We start from the raw sequence: 26,601 nt of genomic DNA, 5'->3' as shown, positions 1-26,601 counted from the left end.
GAGGGCCAGGCACATCCAAGCCATCCAGGAGAGACTCTTTATGTTCATTTTCCTGCTTGGTTAAGAGAGAGAGTCCTACCTATAGCATTGCTGGGAAAAGTCTCCATGTCATCATCATGGGTGTCCAACCACCCAAGGCTTATTTGGTTCTAGTTCAACTCTAGAGCCAGATCAGGTGCTTTTTCCCAACCCAGCCATCCAACTTGACAATCATGAGTCTCCCCTTGAAGGGACATGAACCCCACTAAAATCCCAAGGTCCCTAGAACAACTCCAGGATCCATCCCCACAGACTCCCTCTCTTACACACTGTCCTATAACCTCCCCTCAAAACTAGGACCAATAATAGGCACTAGAGACATGCAGATAGGAGGGCTCTTATCTCAGGAAGTTCAGTAATTACAGAAGAATCTATTAAGGAAATACACATTGGGGTAGCAAGTTCCCTGGGAGTCAGACTTCATCTCTAAGAAAAGTTTACTTTCCTCCCCTAAAAAGTTTTTTGTTTTGTTTCATTTTGGTTTCAGATACAAACATCTTAAATTATAGTCCTGTCCCTTTCTGAGAAATGAGTTTCACTCAACCGCATTTTTCCTCTTCACCTGTAAAGAAGGACAAAGTCAATGGGCAGCTCCAGCAGCCACTCCCCACAGTCCATATATGTGTTCACAGGTTCCCACATGCTCTCTATTTCCTCATGATCAGGTAAAAATTTTTGCTAATCCTTTTGTTGTTGTATACGTTTGAGCTTACGTCCACCAATGATGAAATCATGTGACGTCCCGCAAATAACTGAGTAGTGAGTCTGACTCTACGCTTCTATTGTGGAAAGAAATTAAAGACCATTGCAGGTTTCCAAATGGTAAATCAATACACCCCAACAGGTGTATTCATTGAAAAGAAGCCAACAGATAAGGCAGCTGGGATCTGCTACTGGTTCTTTCCCCATTGACACCACAAGTCTGTAATAGCATTAGCCAGAGTACATGTTCCCATAACTGTTGCCAAAACTTGTCCTCCAGAATGAGCCTATGTAGATTATACATAGATTACTCCAAGGCTGAACAAATTCCAATGATTAATTATTTGACTGCAGAAGAGTTTCTGAGATGCTCTTGCTCTCGCTGCTCTTGCTCCTGTCCCCTAACAACCCTTTTCCAACAGCAACCAGTGTGTTCCCTGTCTGGTGTAAATCTCCGCTCTGATTTTAAGCAAGGGACTCAAACCCTTCAAAGGAGCCATCTTAATTTAGAACTAAACCCACACTCACTTTCAGTCCCAAAGTCTACTTTACCTAATCCCCATCTACATTTCTGAGCTAGCCCCTGGTCAGTACACTGGAGACTCTAGCCCTCTATTGGCTCAGGAGGAGTTAAGCCCTGAGTCTTGGGACTTGCAGTTCTGTCGACCTGGTATTCTCTGGTCAAGGCTGTTTGCCAGCCTGGCCTCCTTCAAGCCTGAATTCCACCATCTTCAAGAGCACTTCCATGAATCTCAGCTTCTTAGCCATGACCCCATTGTTCTCCCTCTCTAGCTTTCCTTATTTCTTCATAGCACATCTGCTACAGTCTTATCACTTTGTTATCTGTCTCCCTGTACCAGGTGTGAAGCTTCATCCCACCACACCAATACTCAGGAGATGCCTGGGACATGGAAGGTACTCAGTAGAATAAAATCATTTTTCCACTTACAGTGGAATAAAATCCTAAGAAATGTAGCTATCCCTTTGTGAAATAAATAAAAACAAGCAGATTTTTTTAAAGGTGCAAGATAACCACTCAGTGTGTCCACAAGGACATTTTATGATAATGGAATTATGTGAGGCTCCCAGGTAGTTCAATTAAACAAGCAAAACAAAATAAAAATTCTTAGTTTGCAATTATCAATAAATAGAATTCTAAACAAAGAAAGTTGATTGCAGTTTTAACCTTTAACTTATATTCTATCAGAGCATTATGTACATTATAAGCCAGGGATGGCAAGAAGTTTTCTTCTTTTAGCCAAATATTATCAACTGGAAGTGACTCTCTGGAAAAATGGTGTGCTCAGGGGGGGATTTAACTTAACTCTGAGGAAAGAGTTATACTTTAATTTAATAAAGCCACTGTAGGACCAATGGACAGAGGCCTTGAGAAATTTGGGACTGGGGGCAGAAAAGTATTTTTTTCCCCTTTAGATCTTTGAAAAACATGTTTTTATTTTGTTCCAGGTTCATTGGACCCCAATCAATTATCAAAGTACACTGAGGTACTGGAGGGAAAGTGACACTGTGCATACCACATAATTACTCCTTGTAATTCCAAATCTGCAATTCCAAAATAGTTTGCCAGCACCAGAAAATAGGCAGCCATAAAGCCAAAACAGTTTGGAATCAAAGGTCTGTCTGTGTCATCAGTAAGATCTGCAGGAGATAATCACCCAGGCTTTCATTGGTTACTTCCTTCACCTCCTCTTTCCATTGTCAAGTGCTTATACGTAGCCTGATCCTTGACCTGCCTTAAGCAGGTCCTATATCAAGGGAACAAAGGGACAGGATCAATGTTAGTCCTTCAATGGCCCTCCTAATCTGTGGCACACATCTGAGGCTACAGGGACAAAGCATTCTGGAGGAAAAGCCTAAAGGAAACAGAGTCATCGAGTGTCAACATCAGAAAGAAAAGATCAAGGTCTCCTAAACCCACTCACCTGGAATCTTGTAAGTACTGCCTGAACGTCCTTAGATGGAATTACTAGATTTGTTCTTCTAAGAGGAAAGAGAGAAAGGTCAGAAAGATGGGAGAAAAATAGATTATTTTCTCCAGCTCATAAAGGAAAAACATGTTTTTCAAAGATCTAAAGGGAAAAAAATACTTTTCTGCCCCCAGTCCCAAATTTCTCAAGGCCTCTGTCCATTGGTCCTACAGTGGCTTTATTAAATTAAAGTATAACTCTTTCCTCAGAGTTAAGTTAAATCCCCCCCTGAGCACACCATTACCAGGTCCTTCCCCTCCCTGTAGGTGGGAAACACTGCCGGTCCACCTCCCTGGAGAAAGGTTCCCAATCTGTATCTGTCAGAAAATGTCAGCCACCCTAAGACAGGGGTCAGACCAACCAAGGACAGTTGGATCCCAGGTTCTCTGCCAAGGGTGTCACCTGAGCCTATTCACTGAAAATTGTTTAGAAAAAATCAAAGGGCAAAGTGACAGCAGATTCAGAAGGCCAGGTAAAGCCTGCAGGGCTGACCACAGGCCTTCTTTGCTTTTCTGTGGCTGCAGAAAAATTCCCTCCCCCAATTTACCATCTTCAGAAAAGATTCCAGCTAGGCAATCATAGACACTTTGCTCTGACCTTCTGGAATCACTGAAGTTCTGGCAAAGTTCCTTATCACGGGAGTGGGAGAGCAATGAGCAGAAGAAGGGTACCAGGCATCTTGGAGGCTCAGCCCAGGTAGTTGTGACATTCCAAAGCCACAGGAGAAACCCGAGCCTGAGGCTGAGGAGACCAAGGGAGTGTATAATCTACATCTTGCATAACCAGGCTCAAAGTTTCTGTAGTAGCTCACCCTTTAACTCAGTTGACCTGTTACTAAAGCCTCCCTTACGCACCCGAAGATGCCAGACTTTCGTGGTGGAGCAATCCCTGTGTGGCCAGCATGATCAAGTCAGAAAACATCCCTGTCACCTTCCAGAGCTGAATCCCTCCCCTCAAGTGTGCACTGCTAGTGTTCTGGAGGGACCTGCCCCCCAGTAGCCTCCCAGTAACAGAAGGCTATTCTATAGGACAGTGTGGGTTCCTGGGCACTTCACCTTGTCTTGGAGCTCAACAAAGTTGTATGGAAATGCAATAAATAGATAGATGGGGAAGCAAGATATATCCCTGACCCAAAGGTACACATTCATATTCTACCAGGATGGGGGACCAGAACAAGGGGTCTATGGTGGGCACCCATGGGCTAAGTGTTCCAGGCAGGTCCTGTCTGACACATGCCTCCCCTGGCTTAGCTGTGATTGAGGTTGTACCCAGAGGACCTGAAACTCCCTTGGGACCAGGATGAAACTCCCACCTCCACAGGGTACAAGAGAGCAGGCCACATGTCATCTCCATTTTCCCCCAAGGAAATCCACAGACTAAGGCTTTGTCTCTAAGTAATAGCAGGGATGACATACATTTGGGGTCAGGATTGTGCAGACGCAAGCTGTGATTCAAGAAGAAAAATATGTGTCTTCCAATTTGGTGGGTGAATAAACAAGTTCAAATCCATTTAATGACAAAACAAAAATCAGGCTCCCACCCTGTGCCAGTCATCAGACCAGCACTAGAGGTACCAAGATGAATAGAACATTTTTCCTGTGACCAGGAAACTGAAATGAGTTTGTTAACAGAGTTTCAGGGCAAAGTTTGCTTCAGTATCACTGTTTTCCTATGTCGTGGAAAATTTTCACCAAACTTAACATGTTTAGATGATCTTTTAATTTAAGAAATAATTTTGTTTTTAAATAAATGTTATTTATTTTTTTACTCAGTGTAAGAAGCTTAAAAAGTTTAAACATGTACTCAGGGAGGTCTTTCTGCCAGTTTACAGAATAATGGTTTTTTACTTAAACCAAAAATAATAGATTAAGGAACTTCCTGTTCCAATAACAGACAAGATTACTTGAAAATCCTGCCAATGCAAATACCAACAAATTCTGTTACATACAACAGACATTCTATTAAATGTGGAACTGAGCACAGAGAAAGAACAGAACATTTTAAAGTACCTGGGGAAAAAGTTTGGCATAGCAGGACACTGGCTCTGGGTGTGGTGGGTAAAATGCCCATCTCCGTCTTAAAGCTTAGGAAGGTCAGGAATGGAGACCTCAGGGAACCTGAAATACAGCTCTTTTGTGAACTTGGATTCTTCAAAGTGCTCTGGAGAAAACCGGCCTCTGTACCAGGAAATAGTGAGGAAACTTAACTACTGTCATTCTGGGTTGTGGATGAAAAAGAAGTGTCCCCTTGGAATTTGTAAGCTTGGGTCTGTGCTACAGATCAAATTATACAACACACTTGGCCCAATAACTTAATATAAAAATAAATCACAGATTAGTAATACCCCTGGGCCACCTAGCAGGGGTACATTCAAAACCTGGACCAGACCACAGAAGACTCTGACACATGTCCCCACAGAAAATGAACTCACAGCCCCAAATTAAAAACTCATTAGAAAGGACCAGCAGAAAGGACAAAAGCATATGAACACTTCTTAGAACTTTAATATAGAAATATAAATATAGAAAGCCATCAATACTTTTAAGTATAGATAAGGCATAGCCAAAGGGAGAATTATATGTTTAGAGAAGTAAATACCCAGAACAAGCATATAGTGGCAGAACATCTTTTTTAAAAGCTAGACAAAATATTTTTCAAATATGAATTTTAAAATGTATTGTTGCAGCAAAACTTTAGGGAAAATCCATAACCATGAAAGCTCCCCAGGAAGATAAAAGTGCATTGGGGGGAAGGTGTCCGAAGTTGAGCTCTGATGCTGACACCAGTGGGAGTGGAGAGCTAGTAAAGAAAGCCCAGCGTCACACAAGGTGGGGAGTCTGAGAAGAGACAGAACTCCTAGAAGAGCCCACCCTGAGAAGAGGTGCAGCAAGAGAACTCCCTGGTCTTGGGTTGGGGATTGGGAAGAAGGAGGTGAAATCTCCCTGCTCATGAAAAACCACCTGCTGCTGGCTGTCACCTGTGTTAGAAGCCCATGCTCCTACTATCTAGGTGTCAGAAAAACAAATGAGACTTGTTTTTCTCATATTTTTCTTTATAAATTTTAAAACTACATAGAAATTTTTTAAATAGTTCAAAGAATACCTACAAACATTCACCCAGATTCAGCAACTAATAAGATTTTTCTGCACTCATTCCCCTCCATCTGCCCTCTACATATATGTATAGGTACACACACCCATATATACAAATAAATGTACACTATTTTAAGGAAACATCAGGCTGTAAGTTGAAGTCACTCTGACACTGCACCCCCTGCATACTTCAGCTGATATTTCCTAAAAGTAAGGATATTCTACTCTCTTATCATAACACTACTAAACATACAGTCTGGGCAAATTTCCCCAACTGTCCCAATAATGTCCTTTAATGCTGTTTTTTTTTTCTTTTCCTATTCAGAATTCAGTTAAGTTCCTTGCATTGCATTTTCTTTTTTTATTAAATTTATTTATTTTTTAAATAAACATATAATATATTTTTATCCCCAGGGGTACAGGTCTGTGAATCACCAGGTTCACACATTTCACAGCACTCATCATAGCACATACCCTCCCCAATGTCCATATCCCAACCACCCTCTCCCACCCCCCCCCAGCAACCCTCAGTCTTTTTTTGAGATTGAGTCTTTTATGGTTTGTTTCCCTCCCAATCCCACCTTCTTTCATTTTTTCTTTTCCTTCCCCCCAACCCCCCACATTGCATCTCCACTTCTTCATATCAGGGAGATCATATAATAGTTGTCTTCCTCCAATTGACTTATTTCGCTAAGCATGATACCTACCAGTTCCATCCAGGTCGTCACAAATGGCAAGATTTCATTTCTTTTAATGGCTGCATAGTATTCCACCGTGTATATATACCACATCTTCTTTATCCATTCATCTGTTGATGGACATCTAGGTTCTGTCCATAGTTTGGCCATGTGGACATTGCTGCTATAAACATTCGGTTGCACGTGCCCCTTGGGAGCACCACGTTTGTATCTTTAGGATATATACCCAGTAGTGCAATTGCTGGGTCATATGAGGAACCTCCATGCTGTTGTCCAGAGTGGTTGCACCAGCTTGCTTTCCCACCAACAGTGTAGGAGGGTTCCACTTTCTCTGCATCCTCGCCAGCATCTGTCATTTCCTGTCTTGTTAATTTTAGCCATCCTGACTGGTGTGAGGTGGTATCTCATTGCGGTTTTGATTTGTATTTTTCTGATGCTGAGTGATGTGGAGTACTTTTTCATGTGTCTGTTGGCCATCTGGATGTCTTCTTTGCAGAAATGTCTGTTCATGTCCTCTGCCCATTTCTTGATTGGATTTTTTGATCTTTGGGTGTTGAGTTTGCTAAGCTCGTTATAGATTTTGGATAGTAGCCCTTAACCTGATATGTCATTTGTGAATATCTTCTCCCATTCTGTCAGTTGTCTTTTAGTTTAGTTAACTGTTTCCTTTGCTGTGCAAAAGCTTATTATTTTGATGAAGTCCCAATAGTTCATTTTTGCCCTTGCTTCCGTTGTCTTTGGCAATGTTCCTAGGAAGAAGTTGCTGTGGTTGAGGTCAAAGAGATTGCTGCCTGTGTTCTCCTCAAGGATTTTGATGGATTCCTTTCTCACATTGAGGTCCTTCATCCATTTTGAGTCTATTTTTGTGTGTGGTGTAAGGAAATGGTCCAATTTCATTTTTCTGCATGTGGCTGTCCAATTTTCCCAGCACCATTTGTTGAAGAGACTGTCTATTTTCCATTAGATATTCCTTCCTGCTTTGTCAAAGATTAGTTGACTGTAGAGTTGAGGGTCTATTTCTGGGCTCTCTATTCTGTTCCATTGATCTATGTGTCTGTTTTTGTGCCAGTACCACACTGTTTTGATGATGACATCTTTGTAATAGAGCTTGAAGTCTGCAATTGTGATGCCACCAACTTTGGCTTTCTTTTTCAATATCCCTTTGGCTATTCGAGGTCTTTTCTGGTTCCATATAAATTTTAGGATTACTTGTCCCATTTCTTTGAAAAAAATGGATGGTATTTTGATAAGGATTGCATTAAATGTGTAGATTGCTTTAGGTAGCATAGACACTTTCACACTACTTATTCTTCCAATCCATGAGCATAGAACATTTTTCCATTTCTTTGTGTCTTCCTCAATTTCATTCATGGGTACTTTATAGTTTTCTGAGTATAGATTCTGTGCCTCTTTGGTTAGGTTTATTCCTAGGTATCTTAGTTTTGGGTGCAATTATAAATGGGCTTGACTCCTTAATTTCTCTTTCTTCTGTCTTGTTGTTGGTGTAGAGAAATACAACTGATTTCTGTGCATTTCATTTTATATCCTGATACTTTACTGAATTCCTATACAAGTTCTAGCAGTTTTGGAGTGGAGTCCTTTGGGTTTTCCATATATAGTATCATATCATCTGTGAAGAGTGATAGTTTGACTTCTTCTTTGCCTATTTGGATGCCTTTAATTTCCTTTTGTTGTCTGATTGCTGGGACTAGGACTTCTAGTACCATGTTGAATAGCAGTGGTGATAATGGACATCCCTGCCATGTTCCTGACCTCAGCGGAAAAGCTTTCAGTTTTTCTCCATTGAGAATGATATTTGCGGTGAGTTTTTCATAGATGGCTTTGATAATATTGAGGTATGTGCCCTCTATCCCTACACTTTGAAGAGTTTTAATCAGGAAGGGATGCTGCACTTTGTCAAGTGCTTTTACAGCATCTATTGAAAGTATCATATAGTTCTTATTTTTTTCTTTTATTAATGCATTGTATCACATTATTGATTTGTGGATGTTGAACCAACCTTGCAGCCCTGGAATAAATCCCACTTGGTCATGGTGAATAATCCTTTTAATGTACTGTTGAATCCTATTGGTGAGTATTTTGGTGAAAATTTTTGCATCTGTGATCATTAAGGATATGGGTCTGTAATTCTCTTTTATGATGGGATCCTTGTCTGGTTTTGGGATCAAGGTGATGCTGGCCTCATAAAATGAGTTTGAAAGTTTTCCTTCCATCTCTATTTTTTGGAACAGTTTCAGGAGAATAGGAATTAATTCTTCTTTAAATGTTTGATAGAATTCCCCTGGGAAGCCATCTGGCCCTGGGCTTTTTTGTTTGTTTGGAGATTTTTGATGACTGTTTTAATCTCTTTACTGGTTATGGGTCTGTTCAGGTTTTGTATTTCTTCCTGGTTCAGTTGTGGTAGTTTATATGTCTCTAGAAATGTATCCATTTCTTCCAGATTGTTGAATTTGTTGGCATAGAGTTGCTCATAGTATGTCCTTATAATTGTTTGTATTTCTTTGGTGTTGGTTGTGATCCCTCCTCTTTCATTCATGATTTTATTTATTTGGGTTCGTTCTCTTTTCTTTTTGATAAGTCTGGCCAGGGCTTTGTCAATCTTATCAATTCTTTCAACAAACCAGCTCCTAGTTTCATTGACTTGTTCTATTGTTTTTTTGGTTTTTATTTCATTGGTTTCTGCTCTGATCTTTATGATTTCTCTTCTGCTGGGTTTAGGCTTTCTTTGTTGTTCTTTCTCCAGCTCCTTTAAGTGTAGGGTTAGGTTGTGTATTGGAGACCTTTCTTGTTTCTTGAGAAAGGCTTGTAGCACTATATATTTTCCTCTCAAGACTGGCTTTATTGTGTCCCACAGATTTTGAACCATTGTGTTTCCATTATCATTTGTTTCCATGAATTTTTTCAATTCTTCTTTAATTTCTTTGTTAATCCATTCATTTTTTTAGAAGAATGCTGTTTAGTCTCCATGTATTTGGGTTCTTTCCAAATTTCCTCTTGTGATTGTGTTCTAGCTTCAGAGCATATTTCAGAGTGGTCTGAAAATATGCAGGGAATGATCCCAAACTTCTGATACCAGTTGAGACCTGATTTATGTCCCAGGATTTGATCTATTCTGGAGATTGTTCCATGTGCACTAGAGAAGAAATGTGTATTCTGTTGCTTTGGGATGGAATTTTCTGAATATATCTGTGATGTCCATCTGGTCCAGTGTGTCATTTAAGGCCTTTATTTCCTTGTTGATCTTTTGCTTAGATGATCTGTCCATTTCAGTGAGGGGAGTGTTAAAGTCCCCTACTATCATTGTATTATTGTCGATGTATTTCTTTGATTTGTTATTAATTGATTTATATAGTTGGCTGCTCCCACGTTAGGGGCATAGTTATTTAAAATTGTTAGGTCATCTTGTTGGACAGACCCTTTGAGTATGATATAGTGTCCTTCTTCACCTCTTATTATAGTCTTTGGCTTAAAATCTAATTGATCTGATATAAGGATTGCCATCTCAGCCCTCTTTTGATGTCCATTAGTATGGTACATTGTTTTCCACCCCCTCACTTTAAATCTGGGGGTGTCTTTGGGTCTGAAATGAGTTCCTTGTAGGCAGCATATTGATGGGTTTTGGTTTTTTATCCATTCTGATACCCTGTGTCTTTTGATTGGGGCATTTAGCCCATTAACATTCAGGGTAACTATTGAGAGATATGAATTTAGTGCCATTGTATTGCCTGTAAGGTGACTGTTACTGTATATGGTCTCTGTTCCTTTCTGATCTACCACTTTTAGGGTCTCTCTTTGCTTAGAGGACCTCTTTCAGTATTTCCTGTAGAGCTGGTTTGCTGTTTGCAAATTCTTTCAGTTTTTGTTTGTCCTGGAAGCTTTTTATCTCTCCTTCTATTTTCAATGATAGCCTAGCTGGATATAGTATTCTTGGCTGCATGTTTTTCTCTTTTAGTACTCTGAATATATCATGCCAGTTCTTTCTGACCTGCCAGGTCTCTGTGGATAGGTCCGCTGCCAACCTAATGTTTTTACCCTTGTATGTTACAGACTTCTTTTCCCGGGCTGCTTTCAGGATTTTCTCTTTGTCGCTAAGACGTAAATTTTACTCTCAGGTGACGAGGTGAGGACCTATTTTTATTGATTTTGAGGGGCATTCTTAGCATCTCCTGGATTTTGATGTTTCTTCCCTTTGCCATATTAGGGAAATTCTCTACAATAATTCGCTTCAATATATCTTCTGCTCCCCTCTCTCTTTCTTCTTTTCTTTTTTTTTTTTTATTTGACAGACAGAAATCACAAGTAGGCATAGAGGCAGGCAGAGAGAGAGAGGAAGGGAAGCAGGCTCCCCGCTGAGCAGAGAGCCTGATGCGGGGCTCGATCCCAGGACCCTGAGACCATGACCTGAGCCTAAGGCAGAGGCTTAACCCACGAGCCACCCAGGCGCCCCTCTCTTTCTTCTTCTGGAATCCCAATTACTCTAATGTTGTGCCATTTTATGGTGTCACTTATCTCTCAAATTCTCTCCTCGTGGTCTAGTATTTGTTTGCCTCTCTTTTGATCAGCTGCTTTAGTCTCTGTCATTTGGTCTTCTATGTCACTAATTCTTTCTTCTGCCTTATTCATCCTACCAGTACGAGCCTCCATTTTTTATTGCACCTCATTAATAGCTTTTTTTATTTCAACTTAGTTAGATTTTAGTTCTTTTATTTCTCCAGAAATGGCTTTTATCTCTCCAGATAGTGTTTCTCTAATATCTTCTATGCCTTTTTCGAGCCTGGCTAGAACCTTGAGAATCATCATTCTGAACTCTAGATCTGTTGTATTAGCAATGTCTGTATTTATTAGGTCCCCAGCCTTCGGTACTACCTCTTGTTCTTTTTTTTGTGGTGAGTTTTTCTGCCTTGTCATTTTGTCCAGATAAGATTTGCTTTCTCCTCCTCTGGAATTCCGCTGTTCTCCTAGGTGAGTGAAGTTGGTCTTGGCTGGGTTTCTTATTGATCTTCTGGGGGAGGGGCCTGTTGTAGTGACTCTCAAGTGTCTTTGCCCCAGGTAGAATTACACCACCCTTACCAGGGGCCTGGCTAAGTAATCCGCTCAGATTTGCTTTCAGAAGCTTTTGTTCCCTGAGTGCTTTCCGTAGAGTTCCAGAGGACAGGAATGAAGATGGCGGTCTCCCAGTATCCAGCACAGAGGAGCCGAGAGCTCAGGGTCCCGCTCCTCAGTGCGCCCTCAGAAAAAAAGCGCCCAACTGCCCCCATCTCCCTAGCCTCTGGTCATGCTTGTAGGAAAGCACTCAATCTGTCACACTTGGAGAAAAGCACTTGGTCGTTTCTGTCTCTGTGGCCTCTGGCCACGCTCTGACCTCACCCAGCCCCTGACCAGTTCAAGGTAACCCCGAGCTGAGAACTCACTCCTTGGCTTTGTCACTGTAGCCGGCTTCCCTGCTCTAATGCCTGCAAGCTCTGCGACACTCAGACACCCCTGGTCCTTCTGTGACCCCATGGGACGTGGGGTTATGCTGACCCCGCGTGGGCTTCCCCCCAGTTTAGCCTCTGGAGCAATGTCCCTCCGTGGAGAAGACTTTTAAAAGTCCTGATTTTGTGCTCCGTTTCTCCGCCACTTGCCGGGAGCCGGCCCCTCCCCCCTGCAGTCTATCTTCCCCTCGCTTTGAATTCACTTCTCCGCATATCCTACCTTTCAGAAAGTGATTGATTTTCTGTTTCTAGAATTATTGCTCTTCTCTTCGATTTCCTGTTGGATTTGTAGGTGTTTGCAATGGTTAGATAAGCTACCTAGCTGATCTCCTGCTACCTGATGTCATCTCAGCCTGCTACTTCTCCGCCATCTTGACTCCTCTCCCCCTTGTATTGCATTTTGATATGTCTCTTTTGTCTCTTATAGTCTGGCCCTAACCATTTTGGTTTCTTTTGTTGTCTATTTCCCTAATGGGGATGCTTTTGAAAATTTTGGGCCAATTGTCTCATAGAACATCTCTCATTGTGGTTGTATCCAATTGTTTCTTCATGATTAGATGAAGAATGAAAATATATGAAGAATGAAAAACATTGTTACTGGAAAATACCCCAAGTTATGCTTCTGATATTTCACTGCATTACATCTGGCAATAATACAGCTCATTCTGCTATCAGGCATGCTAATTTACAATTGGGCAGGGTGATAATCAGAAGGCACATTTCTGCCTCTGTAATCTGCTGTGAGTGGATATTTTGAAACTCTGTGAATATCGCATTTCTCTCAGCACTGTATCCAAGGGTGTTTAGCATCTACTGGTGCTGTCTTTATACCTATCATTCCTTTTACATTTACTAGCTTCATTCTTCCATGAAGAAGATCAGCTGAAATCCTTAAAAATCAGCCACTCAGCCTAGCAGAGCAAGGAAAAATGTTTTCTGGAGGAGCCTATCTTTAAAACAGAGTGAAAGAATCCCACAAATAAAGGGTTACTGATGGTGAATTGTGCTGAGAAGTCTGAGCAAGTGTGTTGAACTCTGACCTGCTGAATAAGGAGGCACACGCCACCCACTTAGGAGCAAGAAGTATTTCCTCGACATCTGAGCTCCCACTTCAAGGACTTGAAAACCCTGGATTCATTTTGAATTAAGATACGGTTTCAGTACACCCACACAAAGGAAATAAAGCCACAGGATTCATTATTTAGAGATCCCAGAAGGGAGGTGTTGCAATGAACTGGGGAAACGGCATTCTTCTGGTCCCAAGTTACATGCAAGTGGTAGATCAAGAGCAGGGTAGCAAGCACCTCTTACTTACAAGGATGGAGGTCAGTGACTTTTTGTGGGCCTAACTGTAAGTAGTTATTTTAGAAATGTCCTGGGGGGAAATGAAGCAGGAACTTGTGGTGGCACCCTAAACCCAGGTCCTTATCTGAATTGCAGACCGTGGGTGTGAACAGGGTTGTCACACTATAAAATGCCTATGCACAACTCAAAATAGCTGTTTGCTCATCACAATTGACCCTGAGATGCCCAGGCATTATCTTTAGGGAAAATCATGGGCACTGTCCAGACAGCAGAGATATTAAAAGCTGCTAACAGGGACTGGTCATGCAGCATATGAAACATGTGAGCAAAGCATAAATGTCAATCAATAAGATCATTAAACAAACCACAGTTTGAAATCCTGACAAACCAGTCCCTTCATTTACTGAGTCCAGCCAAGAAAATACATCAAAGCCCTTGGATAACGTGAAGGTAGGTGTTTGATAACTAGGATGAGATTGCAGAACACTTGCACCTGTTGGGTTGTCTGAATTTGTCCAGAATCACTCATATTTATGCAGCAGGTTGTGGCCTGTACAGCACACACATGTCCTTGCTGGACCTGTTAAGTAATATAAAGCTAAATAGTTATCTAAAACCATCTGCACTAAGAAATCACAAAGGAATGCACTGACAAGCAAGTCTATTAGAGGGATTATTAATAGGGAGATTATGGAGCCCAGAGTGGTGACTGTGGGGAAGGGTCCCGTTGGGGTTAAGAAGGTAACCCTGCAGCTTTGTTCCTGAAATAGAGGTTCCATGGTGGTGGTGTCACCTGCAGCAAGGGAGGGGTCCTCTCAACAGTAAATAAATTTACTAACTCTTAGTAGGACACATAATGTGGACCAATCTAACAGATGTGGTAAGAGCAAGCAAGTGAGTAAAGTGTTTAAAGGGGCCCCACAAGGTTGTAAGACTGGACACATAATTTGGCTTTCCACGGCTTCAAGTCACAGCAGAAAGCAGCCTGCGTCACAGTCAAGCAACAAGCAAGGGAGCCTAGGGTAAACATGGCAAATGCAGGTGAGTGATTGTGCGGTTTCAACAACTTTCTAGAGTTGCCCTCTGGGGTCCAGGAGAATCCCCACAACCCAGATGACTTGGCACATGAGGCACAGAATAAGGCCCGCAGCAGTGAATATCTGCATTTTATACTTTTGTGCCTGCGCAGTCCCTACCCCATGTAGGTATTTACTATGGGGCCATTGTGTGTCAGCAGCCCACTGATGGTCTCCTCCAAAATGGAGTAGAGCCAACTGTTGTGACTGTTGCACCACACCATCATCTTCTAACGGTGCTGGTGTCAGCCAACCAAGGGCCATTCCCTTGGGGGGATCCAAGTGCAATTGCCTCCACTTCCTATAGGGAGTTGTGGTTAGGAGATATGAGCCATCCACTAAAGCCACTGAATTTTTGAATTTCAGCTAGAATTTGCATATCCAGTGGGTAGGTGTGGTCCAGGTGTGGTCTAATGGGTCAGGACTGTCTACAACCAGGGAGTCATTGCTAACCATGCATTCCCCCATTTGATCACCAATGAGTATTGGAAGGAGTGATGATGGACATTTTACTTTGGTTTATTATTACTTTTAATTATTTATTTTGAGAGAGAGAGAGCATGCACAAGCAGGGAGAGGAGGAAAGGGAGAGAGAATCTAAAGTAGACTCCATTCTGAGCTTGGAGCTTGATGCAAGACCCTGAGATCATGACCTGAGCCTAAATCAAGAGTCAAATGCTTAACCAACTAAACCACCCAGGCACCTCATGATTGACATTTGAAATAGATAAGAGGACTCAAAAGTATTGGGAAACTTGTAAAGAATGTTCTCCCATAAGATGAAGGCAACAGATTCCCTTCTGATAATAGCCTGGCAAGTCCAATTGGTGTAAGGAGAATGGTGGCCATATGACCAAGAGTTTAAAGTGTCACTGCAGCAGGGAAGTCTATTTAGGAGTCCATGTACTGCCCTGCAACTTGAGAAGCGAGTATTTTATTTTTTTAATTTATTTTTTATTTATTTTCAGCATAAGAGTATTCATTGTTTTTTGCACCACACCCAGTGCTCCATGCAATCCGTGCCCTCTCTAATACCCACCACCTGGTTCCCCCAACCTCCCACCCCTCCCACCACTTAAAACCCCTCAGATTATTTTTCAGAGTCCATAGTCTCTCATGGTACTTAACCACAATCCCCTTCCAATTTCCCTCAACTCCCTTCTCATAACTCCCCATGTCCACCATGCTATTTGTTATGCTCCACTAATAAGTGAAACCATATGATAATTTTAAAAGACCACCAAGGCATTCAGTAATGCCAGAGGTCTGTGGTGGAACAGGAGGTAAAAATTCCATTGGATGTCCCAGAGGAGAGCCCAGGACCCTGTTATATGGGCAATAAGGTGAGATCCTTGATCTGAGTGAATGGTGTCAGGAAGGCTGAATGGGGGCAGGACATATTTAGAAAAGCAAGATTATCTGCTCTTCAGGGAAGTTCCTTGTGGGTATAGGAAGCAGTAGGCTGGTTCCTATACACATAATAGCATCCATACACATAATAGCAAAAAAAAAAAAAAAAAAAAAAGCCAGTGGTGCCACTTACAGAGGTAGTGATCCAATGAAATCAAATTACCAGTGGCTGAACTCCCTGAACAGAAGCATGACCAGACAGTTTCTAGTTTAGGAGTTTAATTTGCAATTATTGGCTTATATTGGCAAAATATGGTTTAAGAGTATAATTTGCAATTCAAAACAATGCATTTTGCAAGCACTGTTGTAAGTATAGTGCCCCACAGTAAGCTCAGACCAGTGTGGCAACAGCCCCCACATGACCTGCAGAGACATGGGAGCAATAAGGAGTGTGGGGGTGGTGACTATGACAGGCCAGAATGGTGGAGCTGAAGAGCCACGGACTGATGGGCTGGGGTGGGGGTCATAAGCTATAATTTTATGGTGAAGGGTGGAACCTGCAGAGTAGTTGTGCAAGTCAGAAGTTGACAGCCCCCACAGCCAGTAACCTGGACTAAGGGAAAAGTATGTACCTTGTGGTTAAGTACAGCCTCTGGTGTGGTCATTTGCATGTGCTGAAGTGTGGGTAACCTTCATTGTGACTGATTTCTGGGCAATCTCCCTCCAAATTAAGACACCCCCCAAATAGGATGGCCTTGAATGTGAAAATCGTCCAGCTGCCATTAGCCTAACCAAACTGGAGACCATTAACAGCTGCCCATGAGTCAGAAAAACCCTAGAGAAGAGGCCTGTCATGGGCAAACCACTCTGCATAACCCTTTGTACCACTACAAGCCCAGCAAGCCATCTTTGATAACTGTTGTGCTTTGGGCAGGATGGCACACTGCTGCTCTCCAGCTGAAAAGGGAATTCATCAAATGAAAGGCAGGACTAGAGAAATCACAGCCCTGTGATTTCACAATTTCATTAGCTGGGCTCACCTGGCTCGCCTATCTCCCCAGTAGACTGGAACCAGGGAAACAAAGCAAAGGAAACTGTGAAGGAGAGGCCAAGAGAGATGAAGACAGAATCAGCAGGTCAGACGCAAAGCCAGTTAGTTCCACAAGGTAAGAGCAAAGAGAGTGGGAGAAAGACAATATATGAAGAGCTGAAAATGTTCCAAAATCTATGAAATTTACAAATCCTTGATATCAGAAATACAAGCTCCAGCAAAGATAAATAAGAATAAATATAAGTGTAGATATTGTTCCACCAGACAATATCTTTATCTGAGAACACCAGATAAAACACGATTTTGCAAAGTAGGGAAGAAAGACATGTTAGAAAAAATATACATGGTTAAGACAGTGGATTTCCTGGTAGCAGAAAGAAACCAGAAAACAATAAAATGAGTAAAATTGAAATTAAAAGGCTAGGGAAATATATATACCTGGAAAATACTACCTAAAGAGTAGCTACTATTGTGGCCATTGGTATCGGACACAGAAAACTTTAAGAAAAAAGCAGTATCAGAGATAAAGGTGGCATTTCATAATAATAAGAAGAAAAATTGATTCAAAAGGTTAAACGTTTGAACTAGTATGCACTCATTAGCAGATTCAAAGTATAAAGAGTAAAAATTGAGAGAAATACAAGAAGAAATTGGCAAATTTTATACTCTTAGTGGCTGTTCTAGTCTATAAATGTTGAATCAGACAAAGAAGAGTAAAGCCCTATTAAAGCCATCCTGCCATACTCATAACCTATTAATTTTATTTTTAAATAACACAAGTGCTGCAGAAAATATGTGCAGTGGGCCAGGGTGTGCCTGAAACAGACTACATACCTCTGAAGGATCAAGTTTACTTGAACATTCTGGGTGGAGAGGATTTATTTTTATATGCTTCCTCATCCAAGATTGAGTTCTGGCTCAAGGTAGCATTGTAGAAAGATCATGAACTCACCTCCTTTCATGAATTCCATGAGTCCACTGCTACAAATGGAACAATTTCCTCTATAAAAACCTAAAGTTTGGCTGAGTGACAGCGACACATCAGGCAAATGAGAAGACCATATCGAAGTGGGAGACAGGCTGGGACACAATCTCACCATAAAACCTATCTTCGGCACCACAACCCACACCTGGAAGGGAACTCAAAACCCAGAGCTTCTCCCTGAGGAGAAAATTGTTCACACCCTACATCGGGCCACACAACTTTTAAGGCATACACCTGGGCGATGGGTCTCCAAAACATCTAACTTTGCAAACCAAGGAAGCTCGTGTCCCAAAACCCACAAGACTATATAGCAAACTGAGAAACAGCTCTTAAGTGGCTCATGTGCTCAGACTCCTGACCCTGGGTCCCAGCACAGAGACAGCAGATCAGGCCCAGACCTAAAGTGAAGGAGGCTCACCTGCTCATAACAGTAACAAAGAGCAAGCGATAGCGAGGATATGGAGGAAAGAGAGCCTGCAACTGCTGACGGGAAGGCGATTTGGTGCAGTCATTGTGGAAAACAGTGTGGAAATTTCTCAAAATATTAAAAATTGATCTAGCATATGATCCAGCAATTCCGTTTTCCGTATTTAATGAAGAAAATGAAAAACTAATTCGAAAAAATATATGCATCCCTATGTTTACTTCAGCATTATTTATAATACCCAAGATATGGAAACAACTTAAATGAACCTCAAAGAATAAACAGATAAGGGATTTATCATATATATCTGTGTGTATATACATATACATATGTATATACATATAGTGTGTATGTACACACACACACAACGGAATATTATTCAGCCATAAAATAAGAATGAGGGGCATCTGGCTAGCTCAGTCTATAAAGCATGTGACTCTTTATCTCAGGGTTGTGAGTTCTAGCCCCACACTGGGTGTAGAGATTAAAAAAAAAAAAAAAAAGAATGAAATCTTGCCATTTGTAACAACATGGATGGACTTCAAGGGCATTATGTTAACTGAAATAAATTTGACAGAGAAAGAAAAATACTATAGGTTTTCTCTTATATGTGGAATGTAGAAAAAATACATATTTTTAAAACTAGGCTTATAGATACAGAGAACAGGCTGGTGGTTGTCACAGGTGAGAAGAAGGTGTTAGAGAAATGGATGAACTACTCTGGTTACATAAAATAAAATTTTTTAAAATTCCCCCCACAAATATCTTCAAAAAGATAAGGTGTAAGCATGATATAAGAGGTATGTAAGATAGAAAAAAAAAACAAACCCAGGGGCACCTGGGTGGCCTCTGCCTTCAACTCAGGTCATGGTCTCAGGGTCCTGGCAATAAGCCCTGCATCAGGTTCTCTGCTCAGCAGGGAGCCTGCTTCCCTCTCTTTCTCTGCATGCCTCTCTGCCTGGTTGTGATCTCTCTCTCTATCAAATAAATAAATAAAATCTTATAAAAAAGAAAAAAAAAGACCCAATTAAACTCCTAGAAATTAAAAAAAGAAGCAATGTCAAATATGAACAACACTCTGAACAGGATAAACAACAGACTGGTTGAAGAAAAAATTAGTAAACTTGGAGAGGTGACAATAGAAATTATTCAAAATGAAGCAAGTACAAAAAGCAAAAACCTCCTGTAAAGGGAGTGGTCACTATTTTGTTTGACTTTCAGCTAAGGAATATGAACAACTAGATATATAGTTACATCAGAGGCAATTTAGAGTTACAGACTGACCCCTCCCTTGCCATTCTACAGAGAGGAAAGCAAAACTCAGAATTCAGATTAAAACCAGAGTCTTGCACCCTACAGCAGATCACAGAGTATCAGGGGCATACGGGTAAATGCTTTCCACTTACAAAGGCTTATTCAACCTAGTTAATAAAATTTCCTAAATATTTTCAATTGCATTTACTCTCTTTAAGGACCTCAGTTGTCTGATGATAACAAAAAGAGAAAGAAATTCTAATTACTTCACTAAACCTCACAAATCTTGTAAAATTAAGTTTATGAATTGATTCTTAAATTCTCTTAAACATTTGTAAGCTTAGTAAAATTAACTAAACTTTCAACCTAAAATTCTGAGTCTCCATATTAAAATCCTCAATAATACATTGACTTCTAATTACAAGCTCATCTGTTGGATATTCCAATATGTTAACGTTGCTCCTATATAAAAAGTACTTATTAAATGTGCCAAGATTACTCTGAAAACTAGCAATGCTGTACTTGGCTTTAGTGTGCTACATTTCTATAATAAAGAAACAGAAACAAAGCTCTCTGCGAAAGGAACCACTATGGCATGCCATGTCAGTGGGCGTTGCTTCCCCAAGCAAATTGGGGTCACCTCCTCAGCTAGCATATGTTGCTCTTCAGCCAGAGATCTGGGGCAGAGAGTGACACCTGGAGCTATTGACCCACAGAGAGACTTTGATGTACTCCAGATTGGCCCCACTGAAATCTTTTGATGGCCATTGTGTGGAAAGGGAACCCTAATGTGAGTTTATTTCTGCCCCACCTGCTCTGTGACTCGTGCCAGCTCTAGAGCTATCTAGATCAGATGTGGATTTCACCAACCTATCCACAGCCTGCTTCGATGTTGATCTGTAGACAGCCAGCCTAAGTGCTGATTCCATTTTGACCTTCTCTTACTGCTCAAACTTGACAAGGGCCTGTTAGCTTACCGGTCTTCTGACCTGATGTCTTCCTGTCACTCAGGCCTCAGGCCATCTCTAACAAGCCCATCAAAACCCGTCTGGTCTAGCACATTTCCCAATGTGCTTTCCTCTGAAATATGTTTGTGTCTTTACCATCCTGTTACCCTGAAACGAAGCTATTGAAAATGATGCTGGCTCCCTCTCTTTTGAGTTCTTGCACCTAATTAATATTAATAAGCATAGTAATGAATGCCCATGACACCTCTCCTTTTTCAGAGAATATTTTTCTTGATAGGAATGACTGTTTTGAGCTTTAACACAAGCATTCTTTTCTCTTAAGCATCTGTTAAGATGTCCCTGGATGAAATGAAAGATCTCCAGCTGGTGGGAAAATACATACAACCAGAAACCAGGGAAGTGAATGGAGTCCTTATGACCAAGATAATGAGTGATAATTGGGACAAAATCTGGAATTTCCAAGCAAAACCTGATGATCTTCTCATTGCATCCTATGCAAAGTCAGGTAGGTTTGGGAAACTGGTGGTGGGGAAGTCAGCTGTAGAGAACTAGGGATGCTTGGAGGGGCCACCCTATTTTAAAAATGCAGGTTTTCCCCAGGGCTTGCCCCCAGGAGAAATGAAACCAGACTTGCTTCTGAGCACCAATCCCCGAGGATCCAAGGTCCTCCTGTTTACTTGGGTAGAATCTCAGATCCTGAAGGACCGAATTAATTACATGATTAGTTTAAAACAGAGTCTGAGAAATTATACAGAAGTTCTCACAGTCATCTTGCCAACCCAGCCACTCCTTGTTCCCATCAGCTAAGCAATCTGGGAAGTGACCACATTCCTTGCCTGTAAGAAGCATCTCTTAGTGGGGTGACACCAACATGAGAAGGAAGGCTTTTACCCCAATATGAAATGTTCTAATAGCTTTGTGTCCAACACCCTTGCAAGTGCAGTGGGAAGGATCTGGGAATGGGGAGGTGACACTTCACCAGGATCTTATAAAATGAAGAGGAGGCTATGACAAAAGCGAGGGACTACAAAGGCAAGGGATTGCGAGGCTTGTGCAGGACATAGGAACATTGGTTCCTTCTCTGGAGGAACAGAAAACCTCCCTCTTAACCAGGGAGGCCAATAGAATGACAGTCCCCCTGCACTGCCTGTATTTGTAACATCAAGGCATGCAAGCAAGTGAGGTGATGAACTTGAAGCTGTAACCAGTTTGAGAAGATCTCTCAGTGGCCATTTAACTTCACAAGAGGAACTCTCAGTATACATAACCAGAAAGATTTCAGAAAAGAGTTCATTCACCATAGTTCTTCAAAACCTCCTCAGACTGTTTCTGTTCTCTGTGGCTGGAAGTCCCTCCTTAGCCTCACTCTGTTCTCATGACTCACATTACTTAAAACTAGGGCAGGGGCTTCCTGTCAGCAGGGCTTTATTCCTCAAGAATCTCTGTTTCTGTCTGGTTTGCACTGGACACTTCTGCCCAGAACTGAACTTGAATTTGCATTATACCTCAGAGCCGGCGCTTTTTTTCAGCTCACCCTTGAAATTATGCAGTCAATCCCAAGGCCCTCTGGACAGTCCCCACATCTCCAGTCATTCCCTCACCTCCCCGACTACCTCTTACCCTCTGTGAGCCCACTTATACTTTCCATTCTGGAAATGTGACTGTCTTTATCCTGGTTCCTGAGACCCCCCCCCAATGTCCGCACTGCCCAATCCCCCACCCCAGAAGCATGGAATGTCCTGGCTTCTCAATGCAGATGAACATTCCAGTCATGCTTTGACTCTTCACTCCAAAGCTACCATCTGAACTGAGCCTCACTGACCCTTTTCGCAGCAAGTTGGCCTCCTCCTCCAAACTCCTGCAACCCTTTGCATATCCTTTTTGGCTCTTACTGTATACTGTTCATCTCCTAGTTATCTGTGTATTTATCTGTGTATCTGTGTAATCGTATGTATAAGTGAGCAGCAGGTTTGGCTAAGAGTCAGAGAGATACAAAATGGTTTCGGTGGAAAAAGGACAATGGATATCGGTGGGCAGTGAGCACAGTCTAGCTCTTTGCTGACCTCTATGCCTAGTTGCACTCCTCTTCTGTGTCCATTAGGATTCAATTTGGCTACAAGTGTCAGAAAACCCAGAAGGAAAAGCAATCTGGAGATTAGTAGTCAGGGCTGAAATGGTGTCTGTATTGATCATCCAAGACCCTGGGTCTTTCTAACTTTCTACACACATTCCAAAAAGCAGCAAGAAGGTAGGAAGGGGGGAATAAGGTCATGTTCCTTCCCTTGGGGTGGGGGGGGACTTCCAAAAATGGCATGGCCACATCATGCAAGAAAGACTGGAAAGTATTACCTTTGAGGCAAGTAGCTGCATGCCCAGCTAAAAATTAAGGATCTATTAATTTGAGAAGGAAGGGAAGAATGGATATAAGCTAGGCAAGAGGTAGTCTCTGTCCTAACTTATCTCTTCCAAAAAGATCATAAACTTGTTAGGACACGGACAGGAGTTAATTCATCTTTGTATCTCCCTACATTCATTTGATTCGAGGCTCACTCATTCAGACTACATTTACTAGGTGCAAAGCCCTATGCAAGGCATTAGGAATTAAAGAGGAGGTGATAAGTGAGGTGATTTCACTTAACATTCAGCCTATGTGAATTTCACTGAATACATAAATAATCAAGGAAATGAATTAAATTGTTCAGTGAGTGGATGGAATTGACAATAACTGATGCTCTAGGCACAACCTGGACACAAGAAATTGTGGACATGATCCAAAATGATGGAGATGTGCAGAAGTGCCAGAGGGCCAACACCTTTGACCGTCATCCTTTCATTGAGTGGACTCTACCTCCGCCCCTCAACTCAGGTAAGCTCGCCCAAATAAAACCCATGAGGCTGTAACGAAGACCCACAACCACTGTGCTAGGTCAATTTGCAACTGAAAAGAGAATTGTTTCTACAATCAGCCTTCTGAAAAATATTTCCAAAGGACACTGGGAAAGCGGTAAAGGTCTATGTACTCACTTCAACTTGGAAATAAGACTTTTAAATCTCTCTTCTAAAATGAATGATTGGGTAGCACGAGACAGCAGATTCCCTACTGATGATGGGGAATTCCAGAGTGATGATGAATGTCTAACACAGAGAAGGCAGGGTGAGCACTCCTAGCATCCAGTGATTATGAACCATATTCCTCAAATGTCCATCAACAGATGAATGAATAAAGAAGATGTGGTGTGTGTGTGTGTAAATACATATACACATACACACACACACACACACAATGGAATACTATGCAGCCATCAAAAGAAATGAAATCTTGCCATTTGCAATGATGTGGATAGAACTAGAGGCTATTATGCTGAGCGAAATAAGTCAATCAGAGAAAGACAACTATCATATGATCTCCCTGCTATGAGGAAGTTGAGAGGCAGGGCAGGGGGATTATGGGGGTGGGGAGGGGAAAAATGAAATGGGATGGGATCAGGAGGGAGACAAACCATAAGAGACTCTTAATCTCACGAAACAAACTGAGGGTTGCTAGGCGATGGCTGGGTTAAGGACATTGGAGGGTATGTGCTATGGTGAGTGCTGTGAAATGTGTAAGCCTGATGATTCACAGACCTGTACCCCTGAAGCAAATAATACATTATATTTTAATAAATAATTAAAAAAAAGAAGAACCACATTCCTCTGTCATTGTGCTCCCTTCCCATAGAGGATTGTCTTCAAATATATTTGATCTATAACCTGTCTACCACAGAATCGAACTAAATTATATATAATATCATTATCGTCAATAATTATCATTCACACCAAAGATACTAAGAAACATAAAATGCAGCACCCTTAAAGAACTTGAAGTCAATTAAGAATAGAGTACATGTTTTTATAAAGTAAATAGTAGCAAACAGTAGCTTTTGTAATAGGAGACAACCTCGTGGTGAAGTCCAAGACTTTGGAATGAAACAATTCAGCTTCAAATATTTTATCTGGGTAGCATTGAGCACATTATTAACTGTCAAACCTCAAGTTTTATTCATTTGTAAGTAACACCTATTGAAAACCCATTATTGATTGAGTCATCTATTTCTAGCACATTTAGTTGAAAAAAAATATCTTTTTCCCATTGAATAACTTTGGCTCCTTTTCTAAAATCAATGAATTACATATGTACGGGTATATTCTGGACTTTCTATTCTGTTCCTTTCCATTGTGTGTCTATCTTTATGTCAACACCACACCTTTGGATTACTGTAGGTTTGTAAGTTTTGAAATCAGATAGTATAAACGCTTCAATTTTTTTTTCTTTTTCAAGTTTGTTTTATCTATTTTAGGATCTTTGTAAACTCTAGGTCAGGCTGTAAGTTTCCACAGTGGGGAAAAAAATCTTCTGCTATTTGGCTGGGATTGCACTGAATCTATTGATCTATTTGGGGAGGACTTTTAACCTAACAAAATCAGGTTTTCTGATCTCTGAATGTGATTTATCTCTTCAACTACTTGGGCCTTGTTTAGTTTCCCTCACCAGTGATTTATATCTTCCATTACTTACGTCTGGCACAGTGTCAATTAAAATTAACTATAAATATTTTTATTTTATACTATTATAAATCATATTTTTGTATTTTAATTTTTAATTATTTGTGGCTGGTATACTGAAATATGATTGATACTTGTATGACCTTGTGCCCTGTAGCCTAGCTTATTGATTCTAGTAACATTTTTGTACATTCTCTTGGGTTTTCTACATGAACCATCATATATTCTGTGAATAAAGAAAATTTTACTTCTTCCTTTCTAGTCTGGATATTTGTTATTTCTTTTTCTTGCTTTATTGTACCTCCTGGGACCTCCAATGCAATGTTGAACAGAAATCATGAGAGCAGATATCCTTGTCTTGTTCCTGGTCCTAAGGGAAAAGTATTCAGCATCAAATATGATGCTAGCTGCAGTTTTGTTTTTGTTTTCTTTTTTTGTTTTGCTTCATTTTGTTTTGTTTTGCTTTGCTTTGCTTTGCTTTGCTTTTGGTAGATGCTCATATCCTTCTATTCCTTATTTTGTCAGAGTTTTTAATCATAAATTAATGTTGAATTTTGTCAATGTTATTTGAGCTGGGGATTTAATCCATTCATTTTCAGTCATTTTCTGTTTATGGCTATATATTTTTCTCTAACTGCTATTTTAAATGTTCTTGGTTTTGATATGTAGTGTTTTCCTAAAATTTCATTTTACCACATTTTTCAGAATTTCTGTAATTTTACACCAGAGATATTTAGTGAATGTTTTTAATTTCCAAATGGAATTTTTTAAATTTTATTTTACTTATTTATTTGTCAGAGGGAGAGAGCACAACCAGGGGGAGCAGTAGGCAGAGGGAGAAGCAGGCTCCCTGCTGAGCAAGGAGCCTACTGTGGGGCTCAATCTCAGGACCCTAGGAGCAACACCTGAGCCAAAAGCAGACGTTTAACTGACTGAGCCACGCAGGCATCTTTTTTTTTTTTTTTGACTTTATGTTTAACTTCTAGTTTTATTTTACTTATGATCAAAGAGTATTGTTTGTATATTCCACGTTTTTTGAAAACTCTTATTTATGCCGTATTATCAACTTTTATGAATTTTTCATGTGCACTTGAATATATTCTCTATTATCTAAAGAATATATTCTCTATTATCTAAAAGATCTAACACATTCTTTATTTTATTTAAATCTTTTATCTTTTTTCTTTTTGTCCACTTATCCTAAAAATTAATTTTTAGTGTGTTTCTATTTCTCCTTATATCTACTGTGGTTTCTGTTCTATAAAAGTAGTTATTCTGTTATTTGGCATGTACATATTCATGATTTTTATATTTTATTGAAATAATGGAGTCTTTAGCAATATAAAGTTTCTTCTTTATCTAATATAATACTTTGGGATCTGAATCCTACTTTGTCTGATAGCATCATGATCTATACTTTTTTATAGTTTCCAATTTCATTTTATATCACTATCCACCACCTTACTTTTACTCCTTCTATGTTTTAGGTGTGTCTTCTATGCTGCATATGGTTGGGATTTCCCTTATGAGCCAATTTGCACAATTTTTTAAAATTCATTTAAGTCATCTCTATACACAATGTGGAGCTCAAACTCACAAACCTGAGATCAAGAGTCACATGCTCTTCCTACT

The 26,601-nt window shown here is 40.6% G+C and overlaps 1 protein-coding gene across 2 annotated transcripts in view; it reads left to right on the top strand.

Annotated features, from left to right (window-relative positions):
- The first annotated feature begins 2,499 nt into the window (after window positions 1-2,499).
- The window catches only part of LOC101682727 (sulfotransferase 1C1), a 47,829-nt gene continuing 23,727 nt past the window's right edge, over window positions 2,500-26,601 (top strand). For both annotated transcript variants that reach the window (XM_045077608.1, XM_004764354.3), the window contains exons 1-3: window positions 2,500-2,694; window positions 20,750-20,932; window positions 23,165-23,293. In XM_045077608.1, the coding sequence (XP_044933543.1) occupies window positions 20,761-20,932; window positions 23,165-23,293 (301 nt within the window). In that variant the 5' untranslated portion in view covers window positions 2,500-2,694; window positions 20,750-20,760. The remainder of the gene's footprint in view (window positions 2,695-20,749; window positions 20,933-23,164; window positions 23,294-26,601) is intronic.

Source organism: Mustela putorius, unplaced genomic scaffold (genome assembly GCF_011764305.1).
Source record: "Mustela putorius furo isolate JIRA1106 unplaced genomic scaffold, ASM1176430v1.1 tig00000224_pilon_pilon_pilon, whole genome shotgun sequence".
Lineage (NCBI taxonomy): Eukaryota > Metazoa > Chordata > Mammalia > Carnivora > Mustelidae > Mustela > Mustela putorius.
This window is presented reverse-complemented; position numbering and strand designations above follow the sequence as displayed.